Source organism: Cherax quadricarinatus, unplaced genomic scaffold (genome assembly GCF_038502225.1).
Source record: "Cherax quadricarinatus isolate ZL_2023a unplaced genomic scaffold, ASM3850222v1 Contig1223, whole genome shotgun sequence".
In the NCBI taxonomy this organism is placed as follows: Eukaryota; Metazoa; Arthropoda; class Malacostraca; order Decapoda; family Parastacidae; genus Cherax; species Cherax quadricarinatus.
In genome coordinates this window covers 57,103-70,702 of record NW_027196249.1, presented here as the reverse complement: position 1 = coordinate 70,702, position 13,600 = coordinate 57,103, and the positions used below count along the sequence as shown (strand labels likewise).

The window sequence follows — 13,600 nt, the reverse complement described above, 5'->3', positions numbered from 1 at the left end:
GGTCTGAGCGTCTTGCACTTCTGGTGGTGAGCCTCTTCAACTGTCCTTACATTTACTGCTTTCTGTTTGTTAATATTTTTTTTATAATCTCCCTCTCGTATTTTTTCCTTTCTTTGTTTTCTCCTAATCGTGATACTCATTCTCAAGTCTTTCTGCCTGACTGCCTTGACAGTAATTTCCGTTTCAAGATTCAATCTCATGTCATTTCTGTCTCAATTGTCAGTTTGACTGGGCAGTATTTTTTTCTTGACTAACACTTCATCCTTTGAATTTTTAAATTGGTTCAGTTTGCCCATAACACCTGTTTACTCAATAATATTTTGAAGTTCCCATTAATCTGCTACCTATTTATCATTATGTATCCTCGAATCAAGCTACGGAACACAATTGAAAATGAGAGACTTTCCTCACTTCCGATTTCCTGTCCCTCAGAGTTCACTGGCTGATAATTAGTGGCCTTTGTTACTTCCCTAATATCTCCTGCATCTCTCACTTTCCTGAGAACATTTCTGAGAAGTTATTTTTTTATAACTTCTCTAACTAACCCTGTGTCTCCCCACCTGCTGAATTTTTTTTTCGAATTTTTACCTCATTCTTCCTTTCCATCAACTCCTCTGTCTCCTTTAGATCTTCCATGCTACTGCACATACCTTCTCTTCTGTGGCCTCAATTTTTCTATTCTTTTCTTTATTCTCTAATACTTTTTTCTACTTCACGATCATTATCAGCTCTCAGCTATATTTTTATTTTGCTCACCCACATACTTGCTCTGCCTCCTCAGCTTCACCACCCTTTTTAAATGCCGTTTGGCTTCCCATTTCTTCGTTCACTAACTTTTACTCAACTGGGTACAAATACTTCTGCTTCCAGCTTGCAGCTTGTGCTGGTTAGTAAGAAATCGCTAGTTCCTGCCCATGTCTGTGATTTGTGTGTGCACTCACTTAATTGTGGTTGCAAAGGTAGAGTCACAGCTCCTGTGTGTGTGTATGTTTGTGTACTCACCTATTTGTACTCACCTATTTGTGGTTGCAGGGGTCGATTCACAGCTCCTGGCCCCGCCTCTTCGCTGATTGCTACTAGGTCCTCTCTCTCCCTGCTCCATGAGCTCTATCATACCTCGCCTTAATAAATCCCTTTGTCGTGTTTGGCCGAAAAAATTCGGTATTGATTACGTGTTTTTGGCGCGTGTCATACTTCGCGCCCCGCGCGGCCAGCTTCCCGTTCTTTAGTTCCAACCAATCACAAGCCTTCCCTGAGTCTCCTCAGCTAAGTACAGTTCGCTTCTGCCGCCTTCCCATTGGTTGAGAGATCAAAATATAAACACTGGCGGCTTGGCTTCGAACACACACGCATTTTTCCCTCCACCATTACTAATCTACTCTTGGATTATACATTCTACAATGTCGGTAAGTACTGATTGTTGTGTTTAGTGCTTACATGAATAGTTTAGGCATATTTTGATATATACCTAAAGTCCGTGTGAAGCATAATATGAGTGTAGCATGCAGTTGAAAAAAGTGCAAGCATTTTAGTCCGAATTATTTCGGTATTGCCCGAGTTTCCGGGAATGTCCAATTATAGTCAAATAAATATTTATAAAAAATTTTCAATTGCATATATGAACTCTGTAGTGGTCTGGATTTATACAGGAGGTTTCTATTGTCCTTCCAGTTCCATGAGAGGCTGTTTTATGGGGAGCAGTCGACCAGCAGGTCGAGGTATGTCTGCGTTTCTGAAGACAGTGACTCGGAACCAGAGGTAGACGAACCAGAATTGCTGGATAGTGGTGATGAATACTTGCCACCGGATGCACAGGATGCAGAGATGTCAAGTGATGATGAGGAGGAGGAAGAAAGGAAACAAAGGCCAGCCAAAAAGCAGAAAGTAATGAGGAAAAAGAAAAATTTTAGGATTGAGGAATACCCGGATGAGGAAGAGATCCATGAGAATATTGCTCTTCAAGTTTCATCTCAGTGGACCGTAGATGACATTCAAAATGATCCTTTGCCGGCATATGAACATGAAAAGCCTCTTGCAATTAGGTCTCCATATGAGTATTTTCGTATGTTCGTTACTCCAGCCATGATAGATAACATAGCATATCAAACAAATTTGTATACAAGGCAACAAGACGTAAATAATACTTTTTCAACAGATTCTGAAGAGATCATGAGGTTCATAGGTATTTTGTTGTTCATGGGTATTGCTTCACTACCATCCCTCGAAGACTATTGGAAAGCTGCTTTTAGGAGCCAACAGGTTGCAGATAGCATGGCGTCTAAGAGGTTTAGGTACCTTAGAAGTCATATTCATTTCAATGACAACACAAAAAAGGATAATGACAGATTCTACAAAGTAAGGCCTCTTTACACTGAACTAACTAATGCTTGCTTGAAAATTCCAGCTACACCCAAGCAATCTATTGATGAAGTCATGGTTGGTTTCAAGGGTAAAACTGCTAGAAACCTAAGGCAGTACATCAAAACAAAACCAGATAAGTGGGGTTTCAAACTTTTTTGTCGTGCAAGTCAAGATGGACTCATACATGATATACTCATGTATCAAGGCACAACAACTTTTGACACACATCCCATACAGCTGCCACAGGAAGAATCTAAACTTCCAATAAGTACAAAGATTGTTCTGGTACTTGCACAAACTATGAACAAGACAAACACATCAGCAATCTATGCTGACAATTTCTTTTCAAGTATGCCTTTGGTCAAGCTACTAAGAGATAAGTATAACTGCAGATACACTGGAACAGTACGTGACAATAGATGTGGTAAGCCACATCTGGTGCCTATCAAACAAATGGAAAAAAACAGTGTGGTCAGGGGCAATTTTTGCTTCAACAACAATGATGGTGTCCTTGTTGTACGATGGAAGGACACCAAAGTTGTGACTTTAGTGACAACTGATATTGGGGTCGAGCCTCTGAGTCTTGTTGACAGATATAACAAGGGTACAAAGAGGAAAGAGAAAATATCGTGCCCTGCAGTCATCAAGAACTATAATGCAAACATGGGAGGTATTGACAAAAGCAACATGTTGGTGCATCTCTACAAAACACCAATGAAATCAAAACGTTGGTACATGCGGCTATTTGCCTATATTATTGATCTTGCTGTTGTGAATGCATGGCTGCTTTATTGCCGTGATTCTCGAGCAATAAAGCAAAAGTGTATGCAACTGAAGTATTTCAGGAATTCTATCTCTGAAATTGCAAGGTCTAAAGGACAAAACCTTAGAGGGAGCAGCCTAAGAACAACTCCAAGACCTTCACCAACTAATTCACCATGTACTTCCAATGGTGTTGGCATAGTGAAACCTGGGAGGGGAACACGTGCAGAAATGCCTGATGACAGTGTTAGGAAAGACATTACTCTAATGCACTTCCCAATGGCAGGGCAAAGGCCGTTTACTTGCAAGTATTGCAGCACCTCGAAAAAAACGGTAACATCGTCATTCGTCTGTAGTGTATGCAAAGTAAATCTCTGCATAAAGACTGATAGAAATTGTTTCACAGACTTCCATCTTGCCAATTAGCAATATAGAATCATTGGTCTTCCAAATGAATCTCAGGAATATAGGGATTGAAACTTGCATCACTTTGCAATTTGGCATTGTTGATATTTGCTTCCTTTTTTTATTTTTGTAACAATTAAAAAATGTTTTGATACAAGTTCCATTTATGTTTTTTATATTGTCTGTTTGTATATTAAATTTAAAAAATTGTTTTGGTGTGTTTTATTAACAATTGCAAGTTTGCAACATAAAATTTTTTAATCACTTTGTCGGGGGCGGCCTAATATTTTCGGTCTTCGGAGATTGGCAATTGCTCGAAAACTAACCATCAGAAATCAATTTATATGGGATCAGTGACCTTGTATTGAGTTACTCTATCCACCATAGGGAGTTCAGTTCACCCACATACTTGCTCTGCCTCCTCAGCTTCACCACCCTTTTTAAATGCCGTTTGGCTTCCCATTTCTTCGTTCACTAACTTTTACTCAACTGGGTACAAATACTTCTGCTTCCAGCTTGCAGCTTGTGCTGGTTAGTAAGAAATCGCTAGTTCCTGCCCATGTCTGTGATTTGTGTGTGCACTCACTTAATTGTGGTTGCAAAGGTAGAGTCACAGCTCCTGTGTGTGTGTATGTTTGTGTACTCACCTATTTGTACTCACCTATTTGTGGTTGCAGGGGTCGAGTCACAGCTCCTGGCCCCGCCTCTTCGCTGATTGCTACTAGGTCCTCTCTCTCCCTGCTCCATGAGCTCTATCATACCTCGCCTTAAAACTATGTATGGTTCCTGCCTCCACTACATCACTTTCTAGGCTATTCCATGGCCTGACTACTCTATGACTGAAGATATACTTCCTAACATCCCTTTGATTCATCTGAGTCTTCAACTTCCAATTGTGACCTCTTGTGTCTGTGTCCCATCTCTGGAACATCCCATCTTTGTCCACCTCGTCTGTTCCGCGCAGTATTTTATATGTCGTTATCATGTCTCCCCTGACCCTCCTGTCCTCCAGTGTCGTCAGGCCGATTTCCCTCAACCTTTCTTCGTAGGACAATCCCCGTAGCTCTGGGACTAGTCTTGTTGCAAACCTTAGCACTTTCTCTAATTTCTTGACGTGCTTGACTAGGTGTGGATTCCAAACTGGTGCTGCATACTCCAGTATGGGCCTGACGTAGATGGTATACAGAGTCTTAAACGAATCCTTACTGAGGTATCGGAACGCTATCCGTAGGTTTGCCAGGCGCCCGTATGCTGCAGCAGTTATCTGATTGTGTACTCACCTAGTTGTACTCACCTAGTTGAGGTTGCAGGGGTCGAGTCCAAGCTCCTGGCCCCGCCTCTTCATTGGTCGCTACTAGGTCACTCTCCCTGAACCATGAGCTTTATCGTACCTCTGCTTAAAGCTATGTATGGATCCTGCCTCCACTACATCGCTTCCCAAACTATTCCACTTCCTGACTACTCTGTGGCTGAAGAAATACTTCCTAACATCCCTTTGATTCATCTGTGTCTTCAGCTTCCAACTGTGTCCCCGTGTTGCTGAGTTCAGTCTCTGGAACATCCTGTCTTTGTCCACCTTGTCAATTCCTCTCAGTATTTTGTAAGTCGTTATCATATCCCCCCTATCTCTCCTGTCCTCCAGTGTCGTCAGGTTGATTTCCCTTAACCTGTCATCATAGGACATACCTCTTAACTCTGGGACTAGTCTTGTTGCAAACCTTTGCACTTTCTCTAGTTTCTTTACATGCTTGGCTAGGTGTGGGTTCCAAACTGGTGCCGCATACTCCAATATGGGCCTAACGTACACAGTGTACAGGGTCCTGAACGATTCCTTATTAAGATGTCGGAATGCTGTTCTGAGGTTTGCTAGGCGCCCATATGCTGCAGCAGTTATTTGGTTGATGTGCGCTTCAGGAGATGTGCCTGGTGTTATACTCACCCCAAGATCTTTTTCCATGAGTGATGTTTGTAGTCTCTGGCCCCCTAGACTGTACTCCGTCTGCGGTCTTCTTTGCCCTTCCCCAATCCTCATGACTTTGCACATGGTGGGATTGAACTCCAGGAGCCAGTTGCTGGACCAGGTCTGCAGCCTATCCAGATCCCTTTGTAGTTCTGCCTGGTCTTCGATCGACTGAACTCTTCTCATCAACTTCACGTCATCTGCAAACAGGGACACCTCGGAGTTTATTCCTTCCGTCCTGTCGTTCACAAATACCAGAAACAGCACTGGTCCTAGGACTGACCCCTGTGGGACCCCTCTGGTCACAGGTGCCTACTCTGACACCTCACCACGTACCATTACTCGCTGCTGTCTTCCTGACAAGTATTCCCTGATCCATTGCAGTGCCTTCCCTGTTATCCCTGCTTGGTCCTCCAGGTTTTGCACTAATCTCTTGTGTGGTACTGTGTCACACGCCTTCTTGCAGTCCAAGAAAATGCAATCCACCCACCCCTCTCTCTCTTGTCTTACTGCTGTCACCATGTCATAGAACTCCAGTAGGTTTGTGACACAGGATTTCCCGTCTCTGAAACCATGTTGTCTGCTGGTGATGAGATCATTCCTTTCTAGATGTTCCACCATTCTTCTCCTGACAATCTTTTCCATGATTTTGCATGCTATACATGTCAGTGACACTGGTCTGTAGTTTAGTGCTTCATGTCTGTCTCCTTTTTTAAAGATTGGGACCACATTTGCTGTCTTCCATGCCTCGGGCAATCTCCCTGTTTCGATAGATGTATTGAATATTGTTGTTAGGGGTACACATAGCGCCTCTGCTCCCTCTCTCAGGACCCATGGAGAGATGTTATCTGGCCCCATTGCCTTTGAGGTATCTAGCTCACTCAGAAGCCTCTTCACTTGTTCCTCTGTTGCGTGTACTATGTCCAGCACATGGTGGTGTACCCCACCTCTCCGTCTTTCTGGAGCCCCTTCTGTCTCCTCTGTGAACACTTCTTTGAATCTCTTGTTGAGTTCCTCACATACTTCACGGTCATTTCTTGTTGTCTCTCCTTCCTTCCTTAGCCTGATTACCTGGTCCTTAACGGTTTTCTTCCTGATGTGGCTGTATAGCAGCTTCGGGTCAGATTTGGCTTTTGCTGCTATGTCGTTTTCATATTGACGTTGGGCCTCCCTTCTTATCTGTGCATATTCGTTTCTGGCTCTACGACTGTTCTCCTTATTCTCCTGGGTCCTTTGCCTTCTATATTTCTTCCATTCCCTAGCACACTTGGTTTTTGCCTCCTTGCATCTTTGGGTGAACCATGGGCTCATCCTGGCTTTTTCATTATTCCTGTTACCCTTGGGTACAAACCTCTCCTCAGCCTCCTTGCACATTGTTGCTACATATTCCATCATCTCATTAACTGGCTTCCCTGCCAGTTCTCTGTCCCACTGAACCTCATTCAGGAAGTTCCTCATTCCTGTGTAGTCCCCTTTCCTGTAGTTTGGTTTCATTTGTCCTTGCCTTCCTGCTTCCCCCTCCACTTGTAGCTCTACTGTGTATTCGAAGCTCAAAACCACATGATCGCTGGCCCCAAGGGGTCTTTCATATGTGATGTCCTCAATATCTGCACTACTCAAGGTGAATACTAAGTCCAGTCTTGCTGGTTCATCCTCTCCTCTCTCTCTTGTAGTGTCCCTTACGTGTTGGTACAGACACGCACACACACATCAGTCTGGAAGTAATTTTTTACACATGTGCAACATCTGGGTATCTTTATTGTAGACTTTTCGCCATCCAGTGGCTTTATCAATACAAATTCCAGGACATAACTTGAAGACAGTAGTACTATGTACAAAAGATGAAGTAATCAGTCCCTCAACCTAGGAGTAGGTGCGAAGAGCACCGTAGTCGTGGAGATTCTGAAGCAGAAGCAAGGCGCCTGACGCTTATATACTAACGTCAGGTGGAAATGGGGCGTGTAGCAGACGAGGGCATAGTCACTGGTAGGCGGGATTCTCCAGTGGAAGTAGGTCCTACCCAAAGACATAGGTTAATTGAGGACATGTACATAACCTTCACGACTACAGCTACTACTACAACTAACCTATCTCTTTGGGTATTACCTACTTCCACTGGGGAATCCCGCCTACCAGTGACTATGCCCTCTTCTGCTACACGCCCCATTTCCACCTGACGTTAGTATATAAGCGTCAGGCGCCTTGCTTCTGCTTCTGAATCTCCACGACTACGGTGCTCTTCGCACCAACTCCAAGGTTGAGGGACTGATTACTTCATCTTCTGTACATAGTACTACTGTCTTCAAGTTATGTCCTGGAATTTGTATTGATAAAGCCACTGGATGGTGAAAAGTCTACAATAAAGATTCCCAGATGTTGCACATGTGTAAAAATTTACTTCCAGACTGATGTGTGTGTGCGTGTCTGTACTCACCTATATGTGGTTGCAGGGGTCGAATCATAGTTCCTGGCCTCGCCTCTTCACTGGTCGGAAGAGCTCAACATGAGATTCAAAGAAGTGCTCACAATGGAAACAGAAGGGACTCCAGTAAGACGGAGAGGTGGGGTACACCATCAAGTGTTGGACACAATACATACAACTGAAGATGAAGTGAGGAGGCTGCTAAGTGAGCTAGATGTCTTAAAGACGATGGAGCCGGATAACATCTCTCCATGTATCCTAAGAGAGGGAACAGAGGCATTATGCGTACAGCTAACAACAATCTTCAACACATCTATCGAAACAGAGCGATTACTTGAGGTATGGAAGATAACAAATGTAGTCCCATTTCTTTTTAAATGAGAGACACGAAGTATTAAACTATAGACCAATGTCACTAACATGTATGTAAATTCATGGAGATTATCAGGAGAAGAGTGGTGGAGCACCTAGAAAGTAATAAGAACATAAGAACGAAGGAACACTGCAGAAGGCCTACTGGCCCATGCGAGGCAGGTCCAAGTCCCTACCGGCTTAAGCCAATGCACCCAACCTAGTCAGGTCAGGTCACATTGACTTAAGGGAGGAACACGGCAACCGACCTGTTAGCACAAGCTATCAGGTCCAACTCACACCCACCCACATCTACTCATGTATTTATCCAACCTATTTTTAAAGCTACACAACGTTCTGGCCTCTATAACGGTACTTGGGAGTTTGTTCCACTCATCCACAACTCTATTACCAAACCAGTACTTTCCTATATCCCTCCTGAATCTGAATTTTTCCAACTTAAAACCATTGCTGCGAGTCCTGTCTAGGCTAGATATTTTCAGCACACTATTTACATCCCCTTTATTTATTCCTGTCTTCCACTTATAAACCTCAATCATATCCCCCCTAATTCTACGTCTTTCTAGAGAGTGCAGTTTCAGGGCCCTTAGTCTATCTTCATAGGGAAGGTTTCTGATACATGGGATCATCTTTGTCATCCTCCTTTGTACATTTTCCAGAGAATTTATATCCATTCTGTAATACGGTGACCAAAACTGTGCAGCATAATCTAAATGAGGCCTAACCAAGGATGTATAGAGTTGAAGAACAACCTGAGGACTCCTATTATTTATGCTTCTTGATATGAAGCCAAGGATTCTATTAGCTTTATTGCGAACACTTATGCACTGTTGTCTTGGTTTCAGATTACTGCTAACCAGAACTCCTAAGTCTTTTTCGCAATCCGTAATATTAAGATCTACATTATTTAGTTTATATGTGGCATGGTTATTGTCCTGTCCAACATTTAGAACTTTGCATTTGTCTATATTAAACTGCATCTGCCACTTCTCCGACCACTGCATCAGTCTATTCAAATCTTCCTGGAGTGCTCGAATGTCCTCGTCAGAATGAATTCGACGGCCTATTTTGGTGTCATCGGCAAACTTGCCGATGTCGCTCTTTATGCCCTCATCTATGTCGTTTATGTAGATTGTGAACAGCAGGGGGCCCAACACTGACCCCTGTGGAACACCGCTCGTGACGCTTCCCCACTCTGATTTCTCCCCATTTATGCAAACTCTCTGCTGCCTATTTGTCAACCATGCCTCTATCCAGGAAAAAATTTCTCCTCCTATTCCATGTGCTTTAATTTTCCTCAATAGTCTCTGATGTGGGACCCTGTCAAAAGCCTTACTGAAGTCCATATACACAATATCATATTCATTACCATGATCTACCTCCTCAAATACCTTAGTAAAAAAAGTTAATAAATTCGTAAGGCAGGAACGCCCCTTTGTAAAACCATGCTGAGATTCGTTGATTAATTTATGCTTTTCAAGGTGGCTACGAACTGCCTCGGCAATTATTGATTCCATAAATTTTCCCACTATGGAGGTTAGGCTTATTGGTCTATAGTTCGAAGCTAAGGACCTGTCACCTGTTTTGAAAATAGGTATCACATTTGCCATTTTCCACTTATCTGGCACCATGCCAGTTTGTAGTGATATGTTGAAAAGATTAGCCAAAGGTGTGCTAAGCTCCTCTTTACATTCCTTTAGAACCCTTGCATACAGTTCATCAGGGCCTGGGGATTTGTTAGGTTTTAATTTATCTATTTGCCTAAGGACCATGTCACTTGTGACCCTAATAGTGCACAGTTTATTATCGTCCTGTTCTACATAATTTATCATTACTGGAATATCGCTGGTATCCTCCTGTGTAAAAACTGAGAGGAAGTATGTGTTAAAAATTCTACACATTTCCTTATCACTGTCAGTGAGCTGACCCGAGGAACTTTTGAGTGGGCCTATCTTGTCCCTGATCTTACTTCTGTATACCTGAAAGAATCCTTTTGGGTTAGTCTTCGATTCTCTTGCAACTTTAACCTCATAATCTCTATTTGCTTGTCTAATTCCCTTTTTTATTTCTCTCTTTAACTGAATATATCGATTTCTTAATTGCCCCTCTCCTCTTTTGATTTGCCTATATATGCCTCTCTTTTGACCAATCAGATATTTTAATCTATTGTTCATCCATTTAGGATCATTTTTGTTTGATCTGATTTCCCTATTTGGAACATAATTTGACTGAGCAGCTAGAACTATGCCCTGGAAAGCATCATATCGGCAACCATCACCACCTACCTGACCCCTAGTCAGGTCATTCCAGTTCAGCCCACCTAAGTAATTTTTCAGTCCTATGAAATCAGCCAAGCGAAAGTCAGGGACGGAGACTTGATTGCCATTATTAGGGGAATTCCATGATATGTTAAAACTGAGTGATTTGTGATCACTCTCCCCAAGCTCATCATTAACCTCAAGATTATTAATTAGTGTTTCCCTACTGGCAAGAACCAAGTCAAGGAGGTTATTTCCCCTAGTTGGCTCTGTCACAAACTGTTTTAAAAAACAATCCTGGATCGTATCAAGAAAGTCACCCGACTCTAAATTTCCTGTCAAATTGCTCCAGTCAATCTGTCTATAGTTGAAATCTCCCATTAGCACAACATTTTCGTATGTAGATGCCTTACGAATTTCGTCCCATAGAAGTTTACTGCACTCCCTATCAAGATTTGGGGCCCTGTAAATCACACCCAAAATTAGTTTTTCTCGGCCCTCGAGAAGCTGTAACCAAACAGATTCAGTGGCTGACGCTTCTAATTTAATATCTTGTCTAACACAACAATTTAAATTGTCTCTGACATACATCGCTACTCCACCACCTTTCCTGTTGACCCTGTCAGTGTGGAATAATTTATAGCCTTGTATGTGACATTCAGAGGGCATCTCTCTATCTTTCAGATTGAGCCAGGTCTCTGTTATAGCAATAATATCTATGTTTCCTGCACTTGCAATTAATCTTAGCTCATCTATCTTATTTCTAACACTCCTGCTATTAGTATAGTAAACCTTAAGGGAGCTAGTCCCTTGCTGCCCTCTGCTGTCCCCCTTTGTTTGCTGACCTGTTCTATTGTCTTTATTTATAACTTCATGCTGAATGCCTTTTATACATTTACTGTTTCCAACCCTAGTGTTGCAACCTGCTTGTTTCCCACACACACCCATACCTCTATCTTCCATCAGTTTAAAATCATAGGCATTTCACCAATGGCCTTCTCAATCGAGTCTGCAAGTGCTACCACCCCTGCCCCAGAGAGATGAACCCCATCCCTAGCATACATATCATGTTTGCCATAAAAGTTGTTCCAGTTGTCAATGAATGGGATTGCAAGTTCCTTGCAGTATCTGTCTAGCCAGCAATTTACACCAATTGCCCTAGACAACCATTCATTTCCTACTCCCCTTCTAGGCAAGATGCTACATATGATTGGGATCCCTCCCTTAGACTTAATGAAATCTATAGCTGACCTGTACTTATCTAGCAGCTCTTCTCTCCTACCCTTCCCAATATCATTTCCACCAGCACTGAGACAGATAATGGGCTTGTTCCCATTACCTGACATGATATTATCCAGTCTGTTGACAATGTCCCCAACACCAGCTCCAGGGAAGCACACTCTATCTCTCATCTTCTTATTCCTATTACAAAAAGCACGATCAACATATCTTACCTGAGAGTCACCAACCACAAGAATGCGCTTACCTTCATTAGCAGGGGCAGTAGTACCCTTACCTTCACTGGCCACTGAAGTACATTCATCCTGGAGAACAGAGAAGCGATTTCCTACCTTCAGATCTGCACTCTTAACTTTCCTTACTCTGATGCGCCTCCCATTACTGTGAACAACTCGCCACTTGTAGCAGGTGCTGGGCTGCACCTCACTGCTGGTAGCCGTTGCTACCACCCCACCTACAGCCTCCTCACAGTGAGAGACAGACTGCACCTCACTGCTAGAAGCCTCATTCCCCACATCTCCAACCACCTCACACTCTCTCCCAGGCCCATTGAGGTGGACCTTCAGCCTCCTAATCTCCTCCTGGAGAAGCAAGACCTCCTCCTTCAACTCTCCAACCTCAGCTTTTAAAACACTGTAGAAGCAAGCCATGCTTTGTAACCGTCCACGCTAATCCCCAAGCAGCTCAGGGTCTGTGACCTCACGTGACGACTGACCACTGAACACTGAACAACGACAACCAGCACAGTTTCAGAACCTGTGTCAAAAACCTACTGGAGTTCTATGACAGAGTGACATCAGTAAGAGAAGAGAGAGAGTGGGGTGGATAGATTGCATTTTCTTGGACTGTAAGAAGGCATTTGACACAGTTTCACACAAGAGATTAACGCATAACTTTGAGGACAAGGCAGGTATAACCTGGAAGTCACTGCAATGGATCAGGGAAAACCTGTCGGGAAGACATCAGAGAGTCATGGTACGTGAAGAAATGTCAGAGTGGGCGCCTGTGACGAGAGGGGTTCCACAGGCGTCAGTCCTAGGACCGGGGAAATTCTAGGACCGGTGCTGTTTCTGGTATATGTGAACGACCTGACGGAAAGAACAGACTCAGAAGTGTCCTTGTTGGCAGATGATAAGTTGATGAAAAGAATTCAGTCGGACGAGGACCAGGAGGAACTACCAAGGAATCTGGACAGGCTGCAGGCCTGGTCCAGAAACTGGCTCGTGGAGTTCAACCCCACCAAGTGCAAAATCATGAAGATTGGGGAAGTGCAAAGAAGATCGCAGACGGCGTACAGTCTAGGGGACCAGAGACTACAAACCTCACTCAAGGAAAAGGATCTTGGAATGAGTATAATACCAGGCACATCTGAGCCTCCCATTAACCAAATAACTGCTGCAGCATATGGGCGCCTAGCAAACCTAAGAATATCATTCCGACGTCTCAGTAAGGAATCGTTCAGGACCCTGTACACAGTGTATGTCAGGCCATTATTGGAATATGCAGCACCAGTTTGGAACATACACCTAGCTAAGCACGTACGGAAATTAGAGAAAGTGCAAAGGTTTGGAACATGCCTAATCCCGGAGTTAAGGGCATGTCCTGCGAGAAGAGGTTAAGGGAAATCGGCCTGATGATACTAGAGAACAGGAGAGATAGGGAGCATATAATAACGACATATAAAATATTGAGAAGAATTGACAAGGTGGGCAGATACAGGATGTTCCAGAGATGGGACACAGCAACAAGGGGTCACAATTGTAACTTGAAGACTCAGATGAATCACAGGGATGTTAGGAAGTATTTCTTCAGTCACAGGGT

The 13,600-nt window shown here is 43.3% G+C and overlaps 1 protein-coding gene across 1 annotated transcript in view; it reads left to right on the top strand.

Moving 5' to 3' along the window:
• Window positions 1–1,292: 1,292 nt before the first annotated feature.
• The window catches only part of LOC138851612 (piggyBac transposable element-derived protein 3-like), a 36,870-nt gene continuing 24,562 nt past the window's right edge, over window positions 1,293–13,600 (top strand). Inside the window, exons 1-2 of the mRNA XM_070080905.1 lie at window positions 1,293–1,406; window positions 1,672–3,031. Coding sequence (XP_069937006.1) covers window positions 1,401–1,406; window positions 1,672–3,031 — 1,366 coding nt within the window. The 5' untranslated portion in view covers window positions 1,293–1,400. The remainder of the gene's footprint in view (window positions 1,407–1,671; window positions 3,032–13,600) is intronic.